At 41.6% G+C, this 24,216-nt stretch overlaps 2 protein-coding genes across 2 annotated transcripts in view; one reads left to right on the top strand and one right to left on the bottom strand.

Moving 5' to 3' along the window:
* The window catches only part of LOC107374236 (sphingosine kinase 1), a 52,033-nt gene that overhangs the window by 12,316 nt on the left and 15,501 nt on the right, over positions 1-24,216 (top strand). Inside the window, exon 2 of the mRNA XM_070542656.1 lies at positions 11,931-12,080. Coding sequence (XP_070398757.1) covers positions 11,931-12,080 — 150 coding nt within the window. The remainder of the gene's footprint in view (positions 1-11,930; positions 12,081-24,216) is intronic.
* On the bottom strand, positions 16,688-19,754 carry LOC139062154 (uncharacterized). The gene is made up of 4 exons (XM_070542658.1): positions 19,670-19,754; positions 18,374-18,885; positions 17,878-18,151; positions 16,688-17,435 (listed from the first exon to the last, which is right to left on the bottom strand). Exons 2-4 carry the CDS (start codon positions 18,499-18,501, stop codon positions 17,178-17,180), a joined length of 660 nt encoding a protein of 219 aa, XP_070398759.1. The 5' UTR covers positions 18,502-18,885; positions 19,670-19,754; the 3' UTR covers positions 16,688-17,177.

Below are 24,216 nucleotides of genomic sequence, written 5' to 3'. Positions count from 1 at the left end.
CTCCATGGTATTGCTGGACATTTTTGCTTGGTGGTATATTTGAGGAAATCAGTAACACTTCTCTGTCTCAGCACTTGTTTGCATTGACACTTTGTCACATCCTCTCTGTCAGTCACCTCAGTGTGTGTGTGTGTGTGTGTGTGTGTGTGTGTGTGTGTGTGTGTGTTTACTTGTGAAGTAGACACACTGGAGCTGAAAGTTAGCTTAGCAGTGTGATGGACAGGATGTGCCTGCAGGTCCCTCTCCTTTTTTCCTGACAGATTTCTCACACACACACACACACACACACACACACACACACACACACACACACACACACACACACACACACACACACACACACACACACACACACACACACCTGAGGTGACCCTGTGACCGTTTTGAGACAAACGTTCTCTTGCAAATGTTTCTAACTTATTCAAAATTCCAGAAACAAAAGCGAAAGGCTGTTCACACAAGTACATTTCACGCCTTTGCAAATATTTCAAAACGTTTTGGAAACTCCCCTGCAAATGCCATTTTGTGATTTATTTTTTTTCCACTTATAGCCATGGCCCAGTGAGATACTGGCTAACGGGTGTGATTTGGTTATTATGCGGCTAATGTTTGTGCTTTTAAAGGTGTGGTTCACTGAAAAAATGTTTTTCAATTATTATTTCTGATAATAATCACTCTTGAGTTTTTTCTGCTGAACATGAAAAAAGTCTCCTACACCAATCTCCTGCCTTAGCTTCTGATAGAAAATAGATGATTAAACTCTAGGATTTGAAAATCCTCACAGATCTGCATCACACTGCCACTTAATGTTCATGGACTCACTCATCTTGACTCACGATGGGAAAAGTTGCCGTTTCAGCAACCAGGAAATAGCAGAGAACATATCGGCTAGTAGAAGCTAACTGTTAGTATTAGCAACTCCACCACACAGCAGAATTCCTCCAGGATTGCGTTGTTTGTGGAGATAAAATGTAACCTAGGCGAGGTGACACAGGGATTCACAACGACACAGGTGGAGAGCGAGGGTGCAAAACCAGAGGGACAGAGACACCAGAGAGCAGAAGTTTGTCTGCGACCTCCTTTATTAACTAAATAAAAGTCCCCGTCTAAAAATATACAACTAAAAAGTTTGAGTCCGTAAAAGCAATTTAAAACATGTTCTTCAAAAAGACCCAAAAGATAGTTGGGCTCCTCCCAGATCCACAACGTCACGTGGAGGGAATCTCCAGGATGGGAAAGGCGGCGTCCCGGCTCCAGCTGTCCCTGGTCTCACTCTCAGCAGGCACTCGTCTCTGGCGTGATCTCCCGGGGGCTCTCGCCGCTCCTCCCTGGCAAGGACAGAACACTGGGGCAGAACCTCTGTCTGTGAAGCAGTGCAATCTCTTTCTCGTAGGATCGGCCCATACGGCGCGTCACCCAGCATACAACAGTGGAAGCCGTTTACTCACGGATGCAGGCAGAGGTCCAACCTCTGCCCTGCTGTCCTTCAAAGGCGTTGCTCCCACTCGTTGTCGCTGCACACCAGGGATGAACTGGTCCTCCTGCGATCCAACGCGTTCTGTGCTACGTCCTCTTATATTTGTCCAGTCCCTCTGCCTTCTTGTTTCTTCTGTCTCTTTTTCCTCTCTCCTCCTGCAGTTCTGCAGCTTCTTCCCTTTATCAGCTTGCTAACTATGCGCACCTGGTGCGCTCTCTCAGCCACGCCCACCTCTTCAGGTGACTGTCATGTCAACAGTGGCAAAACAATCTAAACTAAACAGGCACATAAAAGCAACAACACACGACACAATCATGCAATAACACAAAACTGTTAAGAAATTCCAACAATTAATAAAATAATTTAAAGCAAAAGAAAACACACATTCCACTGTGTGACAAAAACATCCAGACATGTTGAGAAAACAGAGTCAGTGTTAGAGTCACTTTGCTGTTAGCCAATCAGATGAGAAATGTCCAAATATCTGGAAATAAGACTCCAAATCCTGCCGTCTGAAGCTCAACGCTGATGTGGCTCACTTTTAGTCCCTGAAACTGGTGCACCAGAGCTTTGTTTCCCCAGAATATGACTTGCAAGACATTCATTCCTACTAGAGACCACTACAAATGTATTGTGTTTAATACCAACTTTCTAATAATATTGAAGTTAATCAGATTGTTTGGTTTATGTTTATTTTAAGCTCTAATTCTTGAGCTGCTGCTAACTGGCCCCATCCATCTTCTATATGTCTAATGTAATTCTGCTCCAGCTTAGTCCCAGCTACAGTTGCTCTGACTGTGATCTTGTTGAGAGTGGCCAGTGAATCGATGAAAGGGTGCTATGCTGTCATAAACAGGTGTTAAATAGAGGGTCTAACTTGTCAACCGCAGCTTGACAGGCTCTAGCATTTGATTGGACGGACCAAGTGTCTCAGAAAGGTCATTAGAAATACTCTCTTCCTGACTTCCGGTTTGTACGTCACCAAGATGGCAGTGCCGTGATGGAGCTCTCTCCAAGACCTGAGAAATTAATAACCTTTACCCCATTAAAACCGTGCGAGCTCACTCCCGAAGGTGGAAAAATGAGGGGATAAGAGGATTACACCAGAACTACAGCGCAGTAGGAGCAAAAGGGAGGGTGCTTCAACCGGACAAACTATCGCTAGCTGCTCGGCTATGGCTAACTAGCTTAGCTGCTTTACATGAAGCTCCGCACTGAGTGATTTAATCCCACCGGGAAGACAATATGACCGATATGGAAGTGATCATGGAACTGAGGGATTTTCGACAAGAAAGTAAGGAGAGTTTGGGGGTGATTAAGGAAGAAATGGTTCAGATTAGCGCTAGAACGGACGAGGTGGAAGTACGCATTGAGAAGGCCAAGGAGAGAATTCATAATGCGGAGGAGGCCGTGACAGAAATGCTAAAGCTATAAGTGAAGCTGGAGGACAAACTATTGGACCTGGAAAGTCGTTCGAGGAGGGATAACGTTCATATCTACGGTGTGCCAGAGGTGGCGGAGAAGGACTCCTCCACAATGAGCGAGTTTGTGGAGAAGTTGTTACGTGAAGGGTTGGAGATTCACCAGAGCGAGCTAGTTATGGGTAATGAACGGGCCCACCGATCACTGGGTCCACAACCACCGGATGACGCACCCCCTCACTCGATTGTTGTGAAATTCCTCAGCTTCAGGACCAAAGAACTCTAGCTCAGTAAAGCGTGGCAGAAAAAAAGTTTGATCTGGAAGGGCAACCGAGTAAATCTAGACCATGATTACCCACCTCTCATTCTGAAGAAACGAAGGGAATACGCAATATATGCAAGAAAAGCACCTGTCAGATATTGAACATGCTAAACTAAACAAGCTTGGCTATAAACATGTGTATAATTCATCACACAGAACGGGGAGGTGGAGGGGAGTGATGATTTTGGTGAATTGGGAGCCTGATTTATGAATATTTGTTAGAGTATAAAGATGAGGCGGGAAGATTTATAATGGTAACTGGTAAGATTGATGGAATTACTTTCAGTTTTTTAAATGTGTACGTACCACCGGGAAGTGACTGGTTTCTCTACAAGCGAATTCTAGAATTGACAACCACAAAGAGTAAGGGAATTTTAATATGCGGGGGCGATTTCAACCTCACGTTGAATGCGGCTCTCGACTCCTCCAATGGGAAAGGAGATAGAAGAAAAATCGGGAAATGTGTGGTGCACCTTATGGGGGAGCTGGGACTGGTCGATGTGTGGAGGGATAGCCACCCAACGGACAGGGAATATACTCATTACTCATGGGCACATAATGTGTATTCAAAGTTAGATTATATTTTCATGTTTAAAAATGATTTATTTAGGGCGAGACACTGTGAAATAGACCCTTGTACCATGTCTGACCACAGCCCGATAAACATGACTATTTGCTGGCTTAGCAAGTAAAGACCTGACTGCAGCCTTAGACACTGTTGACCATCACCTGCTACTGGAGAGGCTGAGAGACTGGGTAGGCCTATCAGGATCTGCTCTGGAGTGGTTCTCCCTTATCTCTCTTAGCGCTCCTTTTCTGTGGCCGTCTCCAAGTTTAGGTCCTCCACCACCTCTCTTACCCATGGTGTCCCACAAGGTTCTGTGCTGGGGCCTCTGCTCTTCCTCCTCTATCTGATTCCTCTTCAGCACATCCTGAGCTCCTTCAAAGGAATCTCCTACCATCTTTATGCAGATGACATCCAACTGTACATCTCCTTCAAGCCCCATGAGATGTCTAAGCTGCAGCTGTTACACACCTGCTTAGACTTTATCAAAACCTGGATGGCTGGGAACTTTCTTCAGCTGAATGAAGATAAGACTGAGATCCTCATCTGTGCCCCAGACAAGCTGGTTCCCTAAGTCAGAGACTCTCTTGGTCAGCTTGCTTCTCACACCAAACTTTCTGTCAGGAATCTTGGCGTGACCTTTGACCCAGCTCTCACCCTGGATTCTCATGTTAGTTCTCTTGTTCACTCTTCCTTCTTCCACCTCAGGAACGTTGCTAAGCTGAGTCCCATTCTGTCCCGCTCTGAACTTGAGACAGTTCTCCACACCTTCATCTCCTCACGCTTAGACTACTGTAACTCTCTTTTCACGTGTCTGAGCAGTACCTCCCTTAACCGTCTACAGGTGGTTCAGAATGCCTGTGCTCGGCTTCTGACCAAGTCCTCCAAACACACCCACATCACCCCGCTTCTCCTCCAGCTTCACTGGCTGCCAGTCAACTTCAGGGTTCATTTCAAGATCCAGGTTCTGGTCTATAGGGCCTTACATGGACAAGCACCATCTTACATTGGTGATCTTCTTAGTCCCTACACCCCCAGCAGGTCCCTGAGGTCCAGTGATCAAAGCCTACTGGTTGTGCAATGCACCAGGCTAAAGACCAAATGTGACAGATCATTTGCTGCTGTGGCCCCCAGACTCTGGAACTCTCTCCCCCTGAGCCTGAGATCAGTGGACTCAGTGGTCTCATTTAAAATGCAGCTGAAGACTCACTTGTTCAAGCTGGCTTTTGTATGACCTTCATCACCACTCTCTCTTTATTCTGCTCTCCCCACCTATTCCACCTTCCTCAGCAACCACTGATTTCCCTCTTTCCTATTCTCTCTCTTTCTTAACATTTTTTATCACAATTGTCTCTTTTTGCTCATTTTAAATATATTTTTAAACATTTTCTAAATACTTTTTATATTTTTACATTTTTTGTTTTTGTGAAGCGCCTCGTGATTTTTTATCTTGAGAGGCGCTATAGAAATGATATTTTCTTCTTCTTCTTCTTCTAAAGATCCACACTATGGAGGTTGAATTCTAACATTCTTAATGACCCAAATATTAAACATCGATTGAAAATGGAAATAGAGGAATATCTAGAATGTAACAACAAGAATGTGACTCGGGCGATTGTATGGGAAACATTAAACGCAGTAACATAAACATCCTCAACAAAGACTATAATTTATTTACATCCATATTGTCAAGAAGACTGGAAGTAATTTTACCAGGTTTAACACGCAAGGACCAGACTGGTCTTATAAAACAAAGACAGACACAAGATAACATTCGAAGAGTTTTACATATAATGAGATATGCCCAGAAACATAGACTAGAGACCTTGGTTATTAGTTTGGATGCCGAAAAAGCATTTGACTCGGTGAGTTGGTCGTTTCTATGTAGAGTACTTGATAAATTTGGTTTATGGTTCCTTTATCGAAATTATTTCAGGGTTATATAAAAACCCTACAGCCAGGATTAAAATCAGTGGCAACCTCACTGAGTCGTTTGTGCTCGAACGTGGGACCCGCCAGGGATGTTGCATCTCCTTTTTGCCTTGTTTATTGAACCAGTGAGTCAGTGGATCAGGCAGAGAGGGGACATAACAGGAGTGAGGATTGGAAGGAGGGGAGCAAAAATTGGCTCTCTTTGCTGATGACCTGCTTTTAACTATAACTCATCCCACCCAAAATATACCCAAAATCATCAAGTTATTACTAGACTATGGCTCTTTTTCAGGATACAAGGTTAATGTAAACAAAACACAAGTACTAATTTTGAATTATGACCCACCAAAAGAAATAAAGAACAGATATGATTGGAAGTGGGACGGGGATAGTATTAGATATTTAAGGGTGACCCTGCACTGAGAATTTTCTAAAATGTATGAAGTTAATTATAGCCCCTTGAATGCAGCGCTAAAAACAGACATACAGTGATGGAACACCATACCCTTCTTGGAACTACATTCCAGAATTGATTCAATCAAATTAAATATTCTCCCCAGACTGCTGTACTTATTTCAGTGTCTACCAATCCCCATACCCCAAAAACAGTTTGTGGAATGGGATAGAATGTTATTGAAATATACCTGGAAAGGGAAAAAGTCCAAAATCATGTACAAACCCCTACAGTTGAAGAAATATATGGGTGGTCATGATCTTCCATGTTTGCGAGAATATTACCACGTGGTTCAGTTGAGACCTCTGATATGTTTATGCTCTCCATCCTACTCTGCTGGATGGAAGGACGTGGAAGGGACAAACATCAAAAATGTTCCTGTAAAGGCACTTTTGGCGGACCGCAAATTGCAAAGGTCAACTTGATTGAAGAACCCATCCCAAACATAGTGATAATGGCATGGAACGAAACTATTAAGATCTGTGGTTTGGAAAACGCTACAAAAATTGCAAGATGGTGTGCATACGATTAAGATTTTATCCCTAACCAACACAATGACAGATTTATGAAATGGATAGCATTGGGGTTGTCAGACTACCACTGTCTTTTCCACAATGGAGTATTACAATCTTTCGAAAATCTACAAAGACAACACGGACTAGGCCCAGCAGATTTCTTCCGATATTTACAGGTCAGTTACTATATTAACCAGGATCTGAGAGTGGTGATAGACTATGAAGGACTCATAGAGACATTTGTGTAACTAATTAGGAAATCAGGAACCCACAACAAAATTATTTCAAAGTTATATAATTGCATCTTGGAAAGCAAACAAGATCACACAATTGATATTAAAACAAAGTGGGAAAAAAAGGTAATTTGACGATTACGGATGACAAATGGAGAAATATATGTGAAATACAATGGGCTACAACAAGATCTAATGGGTGGTGGGAATTCTGTTGGAAAAATATAAGAAGGCTTTAACAAGGAAATGGCTCAGACCTGAGCCTCCACCGATTGAAAACTATATAAGCCTCATCCAAGAGATCTACACGATGGAAAAATTGTCGTTCTCACTAACGTTGCAAAGGGACGTTTTCTTCAGGATATGGTCCAAATGGACTGAATATATTGAGCCTGTAACATCCGAGTTCTTTTTTCTTTGTAAAGTATACAGAGCTGTAAAGGTGTATGAAATGCACAAATAATATGGCAATGACTTGGCTGCCCCGCCACCCACACAGTTCTGATGTTCATGCAACAAAAGTTAAAAATGGTAAAGCAACAGAACCCATTCAATGTCATGAGTAGATGTACAACCCTATATGCATTTTTTTCAATAAAAGATAATAAAAAAAAAGAAATACTCTCTTCCTCAATGTCTTCATAAGAAAGGGCCAACATGTGACACCGTGATCAGGACCAACATGGTTGAGATCAGCTATGTTTTCTGAGAGAGGGGAAAAGTGACTGGGAAATACACCGGATCAGTCCCAGGGGAAAGGAATACAGATGATTGACCTACCAGCCGTCTGCTGGCCTCACAGTTAGAAATCCACACCCAGAAACTAGACCACACTGACATTAGTGAAAACCAACACATTTTCTCTTTACGTTTTGTGAACGCTTGCTTTAGTTTTACTTTCTTTATTAATTAAAAAAATCTCATGAATCACCAAACAGGTTTTAATGACACTTCCTAAAACTCTTTCCTGGATGTCCGTTCACAGCTAGGACATTTTTGGCTTCAGTCCCATCAAAGATGGCTGCCATGGTAAATGGCCTGTATTTGATATAGCGCCTTCTAGAGTCATGGAACCCCTCAAGGCGCTTTACAACACAATCAGTCCCATTAACACACACATTCACATACTGGTGGAGATGAGCTACGAGGTAACCACAGCTGTCCTGGGGCGCACTGACAGAGGCGAGGCTGCCGAGCACTGGCGCTACCGGTCCCTCCGACCACCACCAGCAGGCAACGTGGGTTAAGTGTCTTGCCCAAGGACACAACGACAGTGACAGACTGAGTGGGGCTCGAACCTGCAACCTTCCAATTACAGGGCGAGCACTTAACTCCTGTGCCACCGTCGCCCATGGCAGCTAATCAAGTTTAGCTAGCATAAAAGTGACCAAAAATCAAATCAGCTAAAATGTCTCGGAGAAGTACGTATCCGAAGTCACAGCAGAGACTCTGACTGAAATAGTCAGTAGCCTAAAGTATTATCTGGTTTCTGCTGTATTCTGGAAATAGTGGGGTCTTTTTTCACACTAAAGCCACATTGTGAGAGGATACAGCTAGCATACAATGCTAATGCTGCATGGATGAATGGAGACAGTCTGGCACACGCCCGTGTGCATATATGCACCCTGGCCTCCGTTTTCCTGTTGGTTTCACACAAAGTTTGAGACATTAGTTTAAATCTGTCTCATCATATCAGCTTGAATGAAGTGGAGGTTAATCTCAGCATCCCATGAGTCACAGATTTAAAGATTAAGACTATAAATACCAGATTGGATGAATTGGGTGAGTCAAAACATAACGATCCAGTTGTTTTTAATGAAAAAATATCACATAGTGTTTTAACAAATGTACTTGAATCAGCATTATGTCCAACTTCATAGCTAATCATTTCTGTTTTTGCCTGTTTTCCCCAACTCATTTCATCAAGTTTTTATATTTTCTTGAAACTTTAAAGGAAATAAGCTTTAAAGGGAAAAATTATGTTCAAATTTAAAAGATAATGCAAAGTGTTGGGTATTTTTATAAATGTACCTTTTTGAGACCTAAAAGATAATCTCTGTGTTGGCTGTTCATAAAAAGGTAGAGCAAGGATGTCAATTGAGAGAACTCTGTACCTCTGTAACTTGAGAAGGCCCCGCCTTCTCCCCCATCCATTTGGTGAATAAAACCACTGAAGACTGAGGATTGGGGGGAGTCGCCTGGCAGCTAGCTCTGGAGAGAGTTATGTGTCATGGTGATCTCCCCCCCATTTGGCTAATTCAGTGTAAAATGTCTTCCTTGTTGTCATGTGTGTTTATTTCAGGTTCCAGGGTTATGGAGGTTAAATATTATCTAACAGATAATTGGAGAATGCAGGTATACAGAGAAAGGCTGAGGCTGGAGCAGAGTGGGGGCTGGTTGAGCCACACACATGGACATGGGGCCTGGTTGAGTCACACACATGGACATTACAAATAATCAATTTACTCTCTCTCTGGGTGTGTCATCCTTTAAGGTAATATGGGATAAAATCAAATTACCTAACACAAAGTACAGTTTGTCATTTATTTGTTACCATCTTAATGTCATTCATGATTACATGAATCCTAGATGCTGTTGTTTTTGTTATTTAGAGAAATTGTACTTCTGAAAACTAGTTAAGCCAGAAACCAACCAACCTACCAAAATACTCAGCAAGAGGCTGGATCAGTAAAAACCCTGAGGGGTAGACGGTGCTACTCGGTGGCAATTAGAGATGGCAACTTTTCCCCCAGGGCTTAAAGAGAAAGTGTTGCTGCGTTGGTGCCTGCCTTAATAAGCAGAAGGCTTACTATTCCTATAGCAACTTGTTTGACGTAAAGCCTACTGATTGCACCAAGCGATGAAGTCGATTCAAAAAACATTCTGTTCAATTGGTTAGTAGGAAATGGGTGGATTGTGTTCCAGGGATTTTGTAGATGTGATTTTGCCTTTCTAATATTTGTAAAGGTCACGTTCACTGAGAAACCCATTTTTACTTATTTTAACATGCAGGCTGAATGTGAAATAGTCTTCTAACCCTATTTCCTGCATGAGCTTCTGACAGAAAATAGAAAGAAAAACAATCTGTTTGAAAAATCCTGACAGATTTATGTCACACCGTTACTTAAAGTGCAAGTCAACCCCTACCAGAGTATTACTCCACTCCCACTTCCTGTTTGAAAAATGCATCAAATTTTGTTGCCTAGCAGACTGAGAGGATGGAGCCACTAACAAACACACACACACAGGCTCACAACAACATTGTGACATCATATGGTACCAGCTAACGTTCTAGGGTACCTCTTAGCCAATAGCGATGGCAGATTTAAATTCAGATACAGTGGACAGTTTTTACCTGACAACGGCACAACACTGACAGTTTTAGGCAGAAAATAAAAATTGAAGCTAAAATGCACTAAAGTGCTAAACGTTTGACTACACATGTCTGCAGCACGATTAGACACACATTTATATAGTTTTTCAGGGAAAAAAATGTTGATTTGGGGTGACTTGCTCTTTAATGTTTATTGACCCACCCATCTTGGCTCGCAATGGGAAAGGCTGTTGTTGGTTTAGTGTTCAGGAAACAGCAGAGAATATCTCAGCTAGTGGAAGCTAACTGCTACCATTAGCAATTCCACCACATAACAGAACTCTTCCAGGTTTGTGTTATTTGTGGAGATAAAACATCAGCGTTGCAGAGCAAACAGAGCCAGTGGTAGAGTTGCGTTGTTGTTAGCCAATCAGAGGTGAGATGTCCGAATATCAGGAATCCTGCTATGTTCTGCCAGTTTCTCCTCTGGCTGGTTACCTTCTAAATCCTCAAACAAGAGCATCTGAGCATTTTCCCCCGAAAATGCCTGCAATTGTATTAAAATATGAGTAAACTTGACCTTTAACCTACAGCTACACTTCATTGGCTCATGATGTGCAACACATGGAAACACTGGAAGGACGGTTTTTTAAATGATTTTTGTTAAATAAGAAACATACAGTCATGCAAACTGTGTCGGTTGTTTCAAATGGAATAATCCCCACTACGCTCTGCAGGACATATGAGAACATAAATTAATTACCTCAATTTTGGAAAACCGTCAGCGTTAAGGCCATATCGCTGCTCTGATGCTCTTAGTACTCCCCAAATCGTTTTTCTGCAATCTATTTGCATTCTGAGACCTAATCAACAACAAAACTGGTAATACATTACTTAATAACACATTATTCAAATACAAGTCAAGTAATCATTAAGTAACTGTTACTTTATTTAATAATTAATGAATAATCCGATTACTTTGGAAAGGTAACTGTAGTGACAATGCTTACTGGTTTAGCAGTATGTTCTTATGAACATCTCACCATGTACATCCTCAAACGCACCACACCTCAAGCCCCATCTGGCCCAACGTTCTAGAACCATGCTAGAAGATCACGGAACACTAACACAACATGGATGGTGTTTCATGGTTGTAGCCAAAGCATGAAGCTAGTGTGTGTCAAATACTCAGTGACCAAGAGACATTGGTCGCCTCCAACAGGACCCGATCCAGCTGCACCTCCAACATGGGCCAGAGCTAGTCATGGGTTTCTTCCAAATTGGAATTGTTATTTGCTACGCCCAAGAACAGTTTCAACCACGCTCTTCCCAGAACCTTTATATGCTTCTACTACAGCAACAAGCCATGATAACCTCTCTTTGAAGGCTTTGGGCAAGCGCCAGCATCAGTCTATCATGTATAATAGAGCTCTCACAAACAAGCCTGAAACTCTCATACCTCAAACCACGACCATCTTTATTCTGGCTTATGAATTCCATCGTCGCGTGGTCTATATCCTGCATGAAAGTCTGAATGTTCTCTCAGCTGGTGGTTTTACACCCTTCTTTTCTCCATGTTGCATTTTAGTACCTTATAAACCTCAAGGGAAGCAGCGTTCTTATGCATTCTTTACAATATTCATGTCATCTTCTTCCTCCCTGCTTTCGCTCACACCATCCTCCCTCTGTCTGCCTCAGGTGTGGTGTACACGGAGCTGCGTAGACCCTGCCGAACCATGATCCTGGTGAACCCCCACAGCGGGCGTGGACAAGCTCTCCAGCTCTTTACCGGTCACATCCAGGGCATGCTGACCGAGGCTTCTGTTCCCTACACTCTGGTCACCACGGGTCAGTCGCACACATGATTTCCCTCCTGCATTCAGCTCATCCCTGGGTCATCTTCATATCAAAAGGAGGATTAAACCTTTGATGATCATTTTGAGAACTAGGTCATGCACACACACATAGTAGTGACTACTTGAAGCAACATTTAATGTCTGCAGGAATTATGCATTGTTTTTGTGATCTGCAATTCACGACCCACATGTTCAAAGAAAACGCGAGCTTGTGCGCATGCAGCGCGCGCATCTGCAGGCACGTGCACACTACAAGGCATTAAAGTCTAATTTCAGCCGTGCCAGCTGCTCGACATTCAGGATGATTTGCAAATGCCTTCTGCTGACCTTTAACAGCATTGTCCTGGTTATTCTCGGGACACCGCTGTTCTTCCGCCTACTCTTGTTTTAGAAGATTTTCATCTACTGCTAAATTAGAACAATGGTTTGACAGGTAGGAAAATTCCATTTCCTCCAGCATCTGCTTGATATTATGCAGCAGAATCTCTGCTGTGCCTCAAAGTGAGAGAAGCTATGGCAGCGGAGCAAAAGGGCAGAAACTGGGTTTTTGTCTCTTGGAGGAAAGTGTGCCTCTGTGATCTCAGGGCCTTCATTTCAAAGTGTTTTAATGGCCAGTCAGCAGCTGAATGAGGATGGAAACAGAACTTAATTACTGTGGTCAACAAAGAGGAACAGAGTTGGCTGGAAATGAAAGTGGACCACCAAGAACTCTGATTTGTCCAATACAGTAGCCAGTGAGAGATAACTGAGGACCAGTTTACGCTGCACACCCTCCTCCGTGAAATGTGTACAACACGGCTTTTGCCCGAGGATGGACACAAACCGAAGGAGCCGCCTCTTGTGTCAGTGTTTACCTTTTACATACTGTATGAAGCATCGAGAGTACCAATTTTAAACTTTGCCTGAGTTAACCTGAGAGGACGGCGGCCGACTGTGTCTTGGAAAGAGAACTAAAGAGAAACAGCTGGATTTTGCTCAAAATGTACGTGTTTTCATCCTCATATTTCATAGTGACGTGGCAGCACAACAACAATTAAACCAACCTTAAAACTGTTCTATTATAAAGCTAAGCTGCTTTCTGTCTTCAGTCACTGGATAGTAGTAGAAACATTACCTGTTTCATGTCAGGTGTTTGAAATTCCCATAATAACCCCAAAACAATTAAAATAAACCTGTTTAAAACAAAAAACCAAGCGAAAGTGCTGAAACTGTTGAAGTTCTAACTCATACTGCATTCAAAGGAAATTCCAGAAAATCAGCTTTCTGATTGTGCTGATTATGTATTTGATACAATGATTGATAACAAGTGTGAACATTTCTATAAAAGCTGGGGTTTTGGTATTTTTTAATGGTATGGGTTGGGTCATACAGGCGCGTGTGTAGGGGTTGTACAAGTTGATAGAAGGATCTGAGCAGAGGTGTGACCAAGTCACTGCTTTGCAAGTCACTCGTAAGTCACAAGTCTTTCCAGTCAAGTCAAGTCCAAGTCAAGCCCAAATTCAATGATGTGGAAGTCCAAGTCAAGTCCAAATCTTTATCTTTGAATTTTCAAGTCATAATCAAGTCATCTGTCAAACTTCAGTTTATTGACAATGATAATAAATAAATTCCAGAAATAAAGCTTAATTCATTTGCTCAAACAAGCAGAAAGTGCAACTGAAATAAATTAAAAACAAAGTGCTGCTGCCATGAGTTAACTGGCGGACCCGTAAAAACACCCAACACAGAATGACACGTTTAAGAATGTTTATTAAAAGGGGAGAGGCAAAGGCAAGGTCAGGAGACAGGAGGTCGTTACCAGGAGGTCTGAGGTGGGAATAGTCCGATAGGGAAATCCAAAAGGCGAAGTCGGGGACGGAGCAGGGTTCTGGATCTTCGATGGCAAGGTGAGTAACAGGCTGGAGAATTTACTAGCAGAGCATTCAATAATCTGGCGATGGTTGAAGGGCAGGCTGGGGATTAAATAGTAGAGGAAACAGGTGTGGAGGATGAGTTGATGACAGGAACAGGTGGAATGAATGGAGCTGATGAGGTGCGGGCTGAGGTTGCTGTGGCAACAGGTCACGGCAGGAACAGGATCATGACAGCTGCTGCATTTAGCAGTACAAGATCAAACCCAGAACCAAGAATGATTTATGATTTTTGTCCACTTTGTGCCACTTTTGTGCTAAAATATCAAATATAATCAAGTAATCATCAAGTCAACAGTTGCAAGTTGATTCAAGTCGCAAGTCGTTGGCGTTCAAGTCTGAGTCAAGTCGTAAGTCTTTATAGATTTTATCAAGTCAAGTCAGAAGTCATTAAAATAATGACTCGAGTCTGACTCCAGTCCAATTCATGTGACTCGAGTCCACACCTCTGGATCTGAGCATACAGGAGGGTGTAGATGTGTGCAGGAGGGGCAAGATTAGGAATAGTCTTTTAGAATAGAATAGACTAAATTGATTCCACAGTGGGGAAATTCACATATTACAGCAGAATCATCTGTAAGAACCAATTAACGTTTGTCTGTGGCAGACCAAAGAAAAAGGAATTACAATAACCCAAGCAAGAAGGGACAAGAAGACAACAAGTATGCAGAACTGTCAAGTACATAGGTGGTAGGAACGGCCAATCACACATTAGTAAGTATCAACAGAGTCAACAGATGAGCCTATGGTTGGTTCTAATGGGAAACAGGCTTCAACACAAGTGGTTGTTTTCCTTCTTGGTCCTAGTGCTCAACCAGTTTCTACTTAAAGGGGCATTATGGAAGTTTGACAGCCAAAACATGTATAGAAATAATAAATTTCTTCTTCATACATTCTCCTGCAATGCCCTGGTCCTGTAGAATGAGCCCTGGCATTTTTACTGTGATTGCCTGTTTTTCTGTAAAATCACAGAAAAAGAGAGCTGCTCGGGTCGAGCAGGCTGCTTCATGCGCGTTCACGCTCAGGCATAGCCCGTATGAGGCCAGAACAGTCTCAATAAGAATTAAGTCACACAACGTTTTCCACAAATGCACACGTTCATTCGGAAATCCACATTCTGTGTTTCACAAATATAATTCCGAGGAACACAAATGCACACGCTCATTCGGAAATTCACACTCTTTGACTCATAAATATAATGTGAAAAAATAAGTCACGCAACATTTTCCACAAATGCACACGCTAATTCTGAAGTTCACACTCTGTGGTTCACAAATATAATTTGTAAGAACACTTGTAATATAAACTCAGATCATACGAATTGCTGAACGTGCATTTGCGAACAGCTTCTCATTTGTGAACCTTTCTGCGTTTGTGAGTGAAATCTGTGTGGTGCATTCACGGACAGCTTCTCATTTGTGAACCTTCCTGCATTCGTGAGAGAAATCGGTGTGCTGAATTTTGAGACTCTCCTAACGTCGCAGGTCAACAAACGTCACCATTGGCTAATGAACCTGTCAATCAAATACATGCTTCTGCCAGGGCTGTTCGCTTTCAGCCAATGGCTCCTTATGTCACAGAACAGATCTGCTGTGCGCATAAGTCGGACACAATTTCCTGCATGTGTAGCTCGGGGGTGACGATGGATGAAGATATCGCGTTAGCGTTCATACTTGTTTAATTTTCAATTTTAATTCTGGTGCCTGTTAGCAGCTGAAACACATCATCACGTGCTTGTGGATATCAAATATCGAATATGAAAACGTGACTGTAATAATAAGTAAAGGTTAGCAGCTGTAGCTTCAGTGTGCTCATAGGAAACATGACAAAAGAACACAAACCACATTTCTCTTTATGGCCTATATAGTTGTCATCATTAACGTTACATGATTTACAGAATACATGTGACCAACTAACATTTCATGTTCTACCACCGGATGTTTGGATCAAAATATGAACCAATCAGATCTTAGATCAGGTGAGAGCCAGGCGTTTCCCATCATGCCCAAGGTTTTGCAGCCAAGGGAGAACAACTGCAGCGCCTTGCTCCAAAATCTGCGGCTGCCTTGATCTCAAGTGGTTATCGTTGCCTACGTATGCATGACGTCAGAGCAAGTCGGCGTCAAGTCGGACACAAATCTAACCGGTTACATTACATTACCAACGCTCCACCATATGGGTGGCCTCTTAATAATCTTATTCAGAAAAATTATGCATTTTTACTAAGTGAAAGCAAACCCCGTTAGGGGCAGAGACCTCTTGAAGCTCATATTAAACATTGTCTGCAGAGAAGGTAAGAGAAGCTAGTAAATCATCAGGCCTATTCCATGGGAGTGACTCTGAAAAGGAGCAAAAGCTCCAGCTCTTTATCTTGGCAGGTGTCTCTATTCTCCTGAGTTCAGGCTTTTGGTTACATCAGTTACTTTTCCTTTTAATGAGCTGCATATATTTCTAACACAGCCTTCAGTGACATCAAGAAAAAAACTTTTTAATTGTAAAAGACATTATTCTCATTCTGAGAACAAATGAACAAACTGTGTGTGGGTATGTGTGTCCAGTTGCAACTTAACACAGACTCAGAAGCATAGAGAATCTTCTCACACCACCTAATCATCCCTTGATCAAAAAACCAGTAGATAGAATCTTGTCATGTTATTCCATTTAATAAGTAGACGGACGGAGCTATAGTACAAGTTTTCAAGTGTAATGAAGATGATCGCAGGGTAACACAGTTCCCCTTAAATGTTGAGCAAAAGTTATGAAACGAGACAAAATTCAAACAATAACATGTAAAAATAAATGGATCTCCTGATAAGTATAGGTGCTTCACCTTTAAATGTTTTTATTAGAGCTGGATACACAGGAAGATGCATGTTACTAAACCAACACTAGCAATGATAGCACATTTACATTTTGAAGAATTGTAGCATAGATGAAGTGGACAGCAGCCTTTTCAAATACATTCCTGGTCTAAAATAAATCAGGCTGACAAAGACTTTAAGGAAATACACAACTATAAATGAATTTAGACATTTATTTTGGGGTCTATCCTTTAGCATTTCATATTTACGACGGCAAATCCCTTGAATAACAATATACAGTACATTAACCTTAAAATGGACCACTCCTTCACTTTTTAACTTCCTTCCTTCCTGTCTCATTAATTGTTTTCTTTCTTCCTAACTCCCTACCTTCTCTCTCCTTCCTTCTTCACACATGTAATCATCTAGCCTCAAGTAAGTTCTCAACATACTGGACAGTGTGAAGATATATGTCCATTCCAAAAGAGTCTGAATGTTGCAACGGATTATGTTGTCCTGCAGTTCCAACATTTCATGATCTGAAAGAGGACTGTCCAGTACAGGGACACTGATCCCAGGATGAGGTTCAGTCATGTATCCATTCTCCTCCCATTCAATCTCTGGTGTCGGTATACCCTGGAAAAGGAAAGTGTGTATGAGCATTGTGCATAATGAATCTCAAGAAAACACATTTAATAAAGCCCTATCATGACCTTTTAACAATTACTTAACATCAATGATGTCAGGCAGAACCTAGCGTCTCCATTATTTCATAAATTATTATTTTTTTAATTAATGGGCTACTTTTATGTTAAAACAGCAGTGAGAATATCACATCTGGAAGGTCTAATGCCTTGCATTTTGAACTTGCAGATGTGTCATGACTTTGTAATGTCATGACATTATAGTTGAGTGTCCACTTCAGTAGAGGTGCACACAAACAGAACTGTAATTTCAACAGCCATTTTGTCTTGAATCCAAGAAGCATAGAGCAGAGGTAGATTATCAAAGTGTTGAACATTTGATTTTTAGTTAAGGATCAACTTGACATGTGATCAGTCATTTTAACAGAACATACATTTGCCCCTGGATCAGAAACAGGATTCAGAGCCTGGCCCAGATGCCACAGCTGATTTGGTGTCATGTTTTCCTCTGTCCTGATTGGATGGTTGTCCCACGCATCTCTAAAGACATCCAGGCTGGCCTGGATGCGAGACAAGAAAATATAGTGGCAACAAAACATGTGAAGGATGTTACTGATGTCGAGCAAGTCTTGGTCTTCCAGAGAGTGCAGGATGTTGTAATATAAACCAGTAACACTCATGAAGACATCACGCCACAGGCGCTCGATCCTGGATTTGGAGGGGGATTAAATAAAAGAAAATTATAATATACACACACATTTACATGTCCATACATCCGTTTTCAACTTGAGTTATCTTTTGAATGGTCGCAGGAGGACTGGTGCCTATCTTCAGCAGTCACAGTGTGAGACGAAGGGTGCACCCTGGGCAGGTCAACAGGCACAGGCACGCGCGCACACACACAAAGCTTCCAAATTAGGTTAAACTCACCGTTGATTGTGTACACTTTTTCCTGCAATGAAGCTGTTGGTGTCAGTTCCACGAACTGAGAACATTAATTCTGCAACACCTACATTTTCTCCGCCATGATCTCCTCTCACCATGAAAAAAAAAAACATTAGAATCTTGCTTCAAACATTTTTAATGCACATCTATAACAATCTACATCAATTTGAGTCTCACAGAAATTTCCTTATGTACCTTGCTACTAAGTGAGTAAACAATGTGGCATTATTAACCCTCTGCTGGGGAAATATTTTTTGAAAGAGGGAAATGTTCACCCCCCCCCCCCCCCCTAGATTTTACTATATGACCTCAAATGGCATGTTATCTTTGGTCAATAACACACTTTAGGCAAAAGCAGATTTGTAACAGGGTAACAGAGGGTAAAGTTGAGAATAACATGAATACCTCAGAGGAAAGCCATGCTCATTCACAGCTTCGCTGAAGAAGGCAAGGTGGGTGTCTGCCCGGTTGTTGTCAGCTACCTTCAGGTACATGATCTATGTAATTCAAGCACAAACACTCTCATATGACACATTTTTATAGGGGTCAAAACAATCAATTACCAAATGAAAGGTACAACAGCCATACAATAACATGTTAGATAATTAAATAAGTTAAGATCTGTGAAAACCAAAAATAGCAATTATCTTCTATGAAAATATCTCAGTTATTAACGTTCATGCTTTGGAGCAGAAAAAGTGCATGACAATTAAATATTTCAAGCTCAGTTCGCTCCACTCTGATGGTCACCTGTTCCAGCCAGATACCTTCTTTCTAGGCGTTCAAAGTCGGAAACTCGCTGAGTAAACTGGGTGCTTAGAGGAGTATCTTCAGTTGTTTAAGACTGAGGGTAACGCTGCACACGCTGATTCGACTAGCATGGATGCTAATGATGTAAACATAAAAGAGGGCTTGCTTCGTCTCGCGCGCTAACGCCGCAAAGCACTATGGGATTAGTAGTCTTATTAGCAAAATCGCCCGGCGGGCCAGTTTAATATTATACATTTGATATTTGATTTCGCGGGGCAAATAAAAATAGACAAAGGCCTTGAGTTTGACAACCGTGGCCTAAAAAAATGGTACCTAGATACGCTAACTAAACAAATGTTCACTTGAGTTTAGCTTGATGTTAAACTAGATGAAGAATGGACCAGACTTCACGTAACGTCTGGACTGAATTTAACATAAAACATTTTACTTGATCATGAAGAACGCTTCTACTCATAATTCTATAACATTGCATCAATTACAACGAGGGAATAAGATAAAACTATTACTCACAGATCGTGACCGGTCCATCCTGCTCTGCCGTGTGAACTGCAATGCGCATGCGCACAGCAGATCTGTTCTGTGACATAAGGAGCCATATGATTGGCTGAAAGCGAACAGCCCTGGCAGAAGCATATATTTGATTGACAGGTTCATTAGCCAATGGTGACGTTTGTTGACCTGCAACGTTAGGAGAGTCTCAAAATTCAGCACACCGATTTCTCTCACGAATGCAGGAAGGTTCACAAATGAGAAGCTGTCCGTGAATGCACCACACAGATTTCACTCACAAACGCAGAAAGGTTCACAAATGAGAAGCTGTTCGTAAATGCACATTCAGCAATTTGCATGATCTGAGTTTATATTACAAGTGTTCTTACAAATTATATTTGTGAACCACAGAGTGTGAACTTCAGAATTAGCGTGCGCATTTGTGGAAAATGTTGCGTGACTTATTTTCACATTATATTTATGAGTCAAAGAGTGTGAATTTCCGAATGAGCGTGTGCATTTGTGTTCCTCCGAATTATATTTGTGAAACACAGAATGTGGATTTCCGAATGAACGTGTGCATTTGTGGAAAACGTTGTGTGACTTAATTCTTATTGAGACTGTTCTGGCCTCATATAGCCCGTAGCATTTGCTATCAGTAGCTTTAGCAGCAGAGAGTGAGGTAGTGCCAACTCAGCGACTTTGTCGCTGTTCCTAACGCCTAGTGATGAACCTAGCTACATTTCTGAGGACCCTTAGCTTAGGGCTGCTCGATTGTGGCAAAAATAATAATCACGATTATGGTGACTGAAATTGAGATCTCGATTATTTAGGGCGATTTTTCAATTTATGTTGATTTTATTTGTTTTTATTCAGTCATAAAATTGCTCAGGGCACAATCAGGACAAAAATAAATAAGAAACAAGATGATCACTAAAATAACTCCTGATTCCCAGTATAAAAAGACCAATATACTTATAGCTCATAGTCTAGGACCCAAGGGCTGTAGACCTTGGTTTAACTCATTTAAGTCTAACCAGTACAGACCCAAATACCAATATCTTGCAAATACTGACAGCAAGAATTATACAGTGGCATTTATAACAAATAAATGCAAATAAATTGATGTTCACAAAAATGTTGCATAACATTTATTTAGTCTTGTCAAGGTACTGTAGGAGCGTGCACTAGCACTGCGTCCTCAGAGAGATTAGTTATTAGTTATCAGCGTGAGGAAGTTATTTCCACCTTATTTATAAACTATTTATTTACAAGTCCATCAGTTAATGTAATAATTGTCCCTACCACAGCTGCACCCCCCACCCCCCAACCTGGTCTCAGCAATCGGGGCAACCTGCACGTGTGTTCAGCGCGCTGCACACGCACATTACGCCGTTTTTAGTGGCTCAGGAGTCCGTAGGTGCAGTGTGTGTCACTCACTCTGGTTACTCCAACAGGGAGCTGGCTCCGAGAGCTGTTTCTTTAGCGACTGACACATCACTACATCATTCCCTTTCCTAATGTTGTGAAGAACTGTCCGGAGCGCAGGCGGAGTGTTTAGCTAACCTGCAGGAAATGTCGATGACAGTTATCCAGAAAGTAGCTAAGGGTTACCAGAGATGTTTCTGAGGTGTTTGCTAGGTACTTTTAAGATTTAAAAAGTCAAGAAGGGGGTCTGAAAAGCTGTTGGAAATAGTGTCAAGTCGCCAAGTTGGCAACATTGTGGGAGGAGCGCTTCATTTGTAACTCGGGGCAGCACAAGTGGGAGGAGCAAATAATCGACTTGTTTTGTTTTTATAATCGTTCAAAACTCAGATCGTAATCATGATTAAAATTCGATTAATTGAGCAGCCCTACCTTAGCTACTTTCTTCTAGATATTTCCTGCAAATTAGTAACAAAATAGCCATTTTCACTCCGAACCGTTCTTTGAACGTTGTTTCAGCTATTATCAAGGATATAAATGTTACAGATACAGAAGACATCATTGGGGCTTTAGCTCACTTGGTTAGACGTTGGACTCTCGTGTGGAAGATCTGGGTTCAATTCTGGATGTGAACCTAGTTCATGTAGAGTTTATTTTTTACATTAATGGTATATTTTTTTACAGTAAGATGTCCACATTTTTATTTGAGACTCGCCGAACGGCATTGAATTCACAGATAAAAAAGATGTGGGTTCAACTTTCATTTTGGAACAATTTTTCAAGCAAGGGAAGGGAATGATCTGAGCATGCAGGAGGACTGACCCATCATAAACCTTTGTCGGCTGTGCTGAAGAGAAAGGTACAGAACCAAATTATTTAATTAATTAGCTGCGTGTTCTCCTGTCCTCTGTCCTCCGGGCCACCCACCCACACACACACACACACACATACACACACACACACACACACACACACACACACACACACACACACACGGGACAGTCTCAGCTGTTATTTTCGTTAAGGAGTGTACACGTACAGCATGCGCGCCTCGTGCACGAGCCTACTATTGAAGCCGCTGTTACGCTTTTGGCCTGAGGGGGCAATTGCGAGCATAAAAATTCAAAACTCCGTAAAGTCCCTTTAATATAGCTTAATATTAAAAAGTGCAGGGAACAAAAATTGACTTTGGAAAAAGTGATGGACACAGGCAGATTAAAGGCATACTATGCAACTTTTTCATATTTTCAAATCATTTTCTTGAGCCAGTATGTGTTAAAATTACCCTTTACAGGGTGAAAAGTCACTCAGACCCCACCGCCCTCTGTGGCCAGAATATCCCATTTGCAACTTCAGAATGCCGGTCAGGTCAGTTGGACTAGCTGATTTTCTTTGATTTAAACTTTGATTTGTTGAATTTAGTGACGAACCACTTCTGTAGAAACCAGTGAAATCTGGGGAGACATTTCACTTGTTAGATTAAGATGTTAAAAAGACAAACACACAGCAAGGAGATAAGTTTTGCTTTTGGTTCTACTAAACAGACACTAGGGGGTGCTAAAAGCAAGCCATAACTGCCTAGACTCCCTTTAATGTTTCAAAGGTGATAGTAGACTGAATAGGTAACCGTACTGATATGGGAATGGTTGGACAGGGTACTGTCCAAAGCTTTATATGTCATCCAGACAGGTAACTGTAGTATTCTCAACAGCCAATGAGAAGGGTCCAGCATTCCCTAATGCAGATTTTGTGCCCATGAGAAGGACTTAAGTTTTATTGGAGTTCAACCTAAGAAAATTAAAGAAACCCAAGACCTGATCTCTGATATGCAGTCAATGAATGAAGAATGCGGAAGCACGGAAGACAGAGAGGTGGAGACATATAACTGAGTGTCATCAGCATAACAATGAACGTTGTCCAATCTAATACATTTTCAGGTAGACATGTCAATATATTTATTAGAGAAACTGCAACTAACCCAATGGCTGCATCTCAAACTCAATGATTCTCAGCTGATGTGTTAAATGTTAAAGGCTCCATATCATGCCATTTTAAACCTTTGAGAGCAAAGGTAGGTACAATACATGATAACACATTACCACTATGAAGATGTCATTTTATCTTAAATATTAGTTATTTTTGTCAGCACTGAATTTATAACTGTAAATGAGCCTAAAAGAGCACATGTCATCCCTCTGTTCATTGAGCTCCATTAGCTACAGCTAGCTGCATGCATCAAATTCAAATTGCTAGCACTAGCATTCAAAGTCCTGGATGGTACAGCTCCCATCTACCTGAAGTCTCTTGCAGAGGCTTATGTCACGGTTCGGCCGCTCCAGTCATCAAAGGCTAGCAGTGCCTACACCACGCTCGGGACAATCCAGACTCTTTTCATGTGTCGTTCCACAGATGTGGAATGATCTACCAAGCACTACCAGAACAGGGGCGTCCTTGTCACCCACTCTACTGTCCACTCCTTGTTCACTTCCCTTTATGATTCATTATGCTGCCTCAAGGGAAACCTGCTGGCTTAATTTTCACTTGTAAGTCACTTTGGGCAAAAGCGTCTGATAAATACATAAGCATAAATGAAATGATTAATTTCAGTGAAGCTCCGCCCACACCCACTCTGACAAAAACGCACCTACAACAGCGTCTTAGGCAACTTTGCCATTATTTTGGCCTTGGTAGTCCAGCGGTTAAAACATCTGCTTTTCATTTTGTTTTGCCATTTCCTGACGCCGGTTCAACTCCCAGTGTCAGCAGTAATTTATTAGGCCAGCTGATGCAGATTCCTTTTTTTAAAATATATTTTAGTTTCATTGAATATTTTCTGCAAATTATTTTGTGTCTCTAAAGATCTTTGGATTTGGTCATTTCAAACCAGCATTTTAGTTGATTTACTCTGCTCACCTCGCATGGACTCACACTGGCTAAATAAACAAAGAAAGTAAAAAAAAAAAGAAAAAGGTCACATTCTTAGCAGCATGATTTAAAATACTCTTTGCCCGCAGCTAGGAGAAAGTGGGCATTAGTGACCTACTTCCAGGGGAGGTGGGTTTCAAATCTGAGACTAGCTTCAGGGAGAGGAGAAATGCCTGATGAGACAGTTAGTTTCCATTGAAGCTTTTGCAGGATTTTCA

The sequence above is a fragment of the Nothobranchius furzeri genome, chromosome 12 (assembly GCF_043380555.1).
Source record: "Nothobranchius furzeri strain GRZ-AD chromosome 12, NfurGRZ-RIMD1, whole genome shotgun sequence".
Taxonomy (NCBI): Eukaryota; Metazoa; Chordata; class Actinopteri; order Cyprinodontiformes; family Nothobranchiidae; genus Nothobranchius; species Nothobranchius furzeri.
The sequence above is the reverse complement of the archived record's forward strand: the minus strand, read 5'-3'. Positions and strand labels throughout refer to the sequence as shown.

Coding starts and splice junctions, on each gene's coding strand:
- LOC139062154 (XM_070542658.1), bottom strand. CDS start 18,501: ATGTTTTTTTTTTTCATGGTGAGAGGAGATCATGGCGGAGAAAATGTA. Junction 18,152..18,373: donor AAAAGTGTACACAATCAACG/GTGAGTTTAACC, acceptor CTCCAAATCCAG/GATCGAGCGCCTGTGGCGTG. Junction 17,436..17,877: donor TTTCTGATCCAGGGGCAAAT/GTATGTTCTGTT, acceptor TTCCTTTTCCAG/GGTATACCGACACCAGAGAT.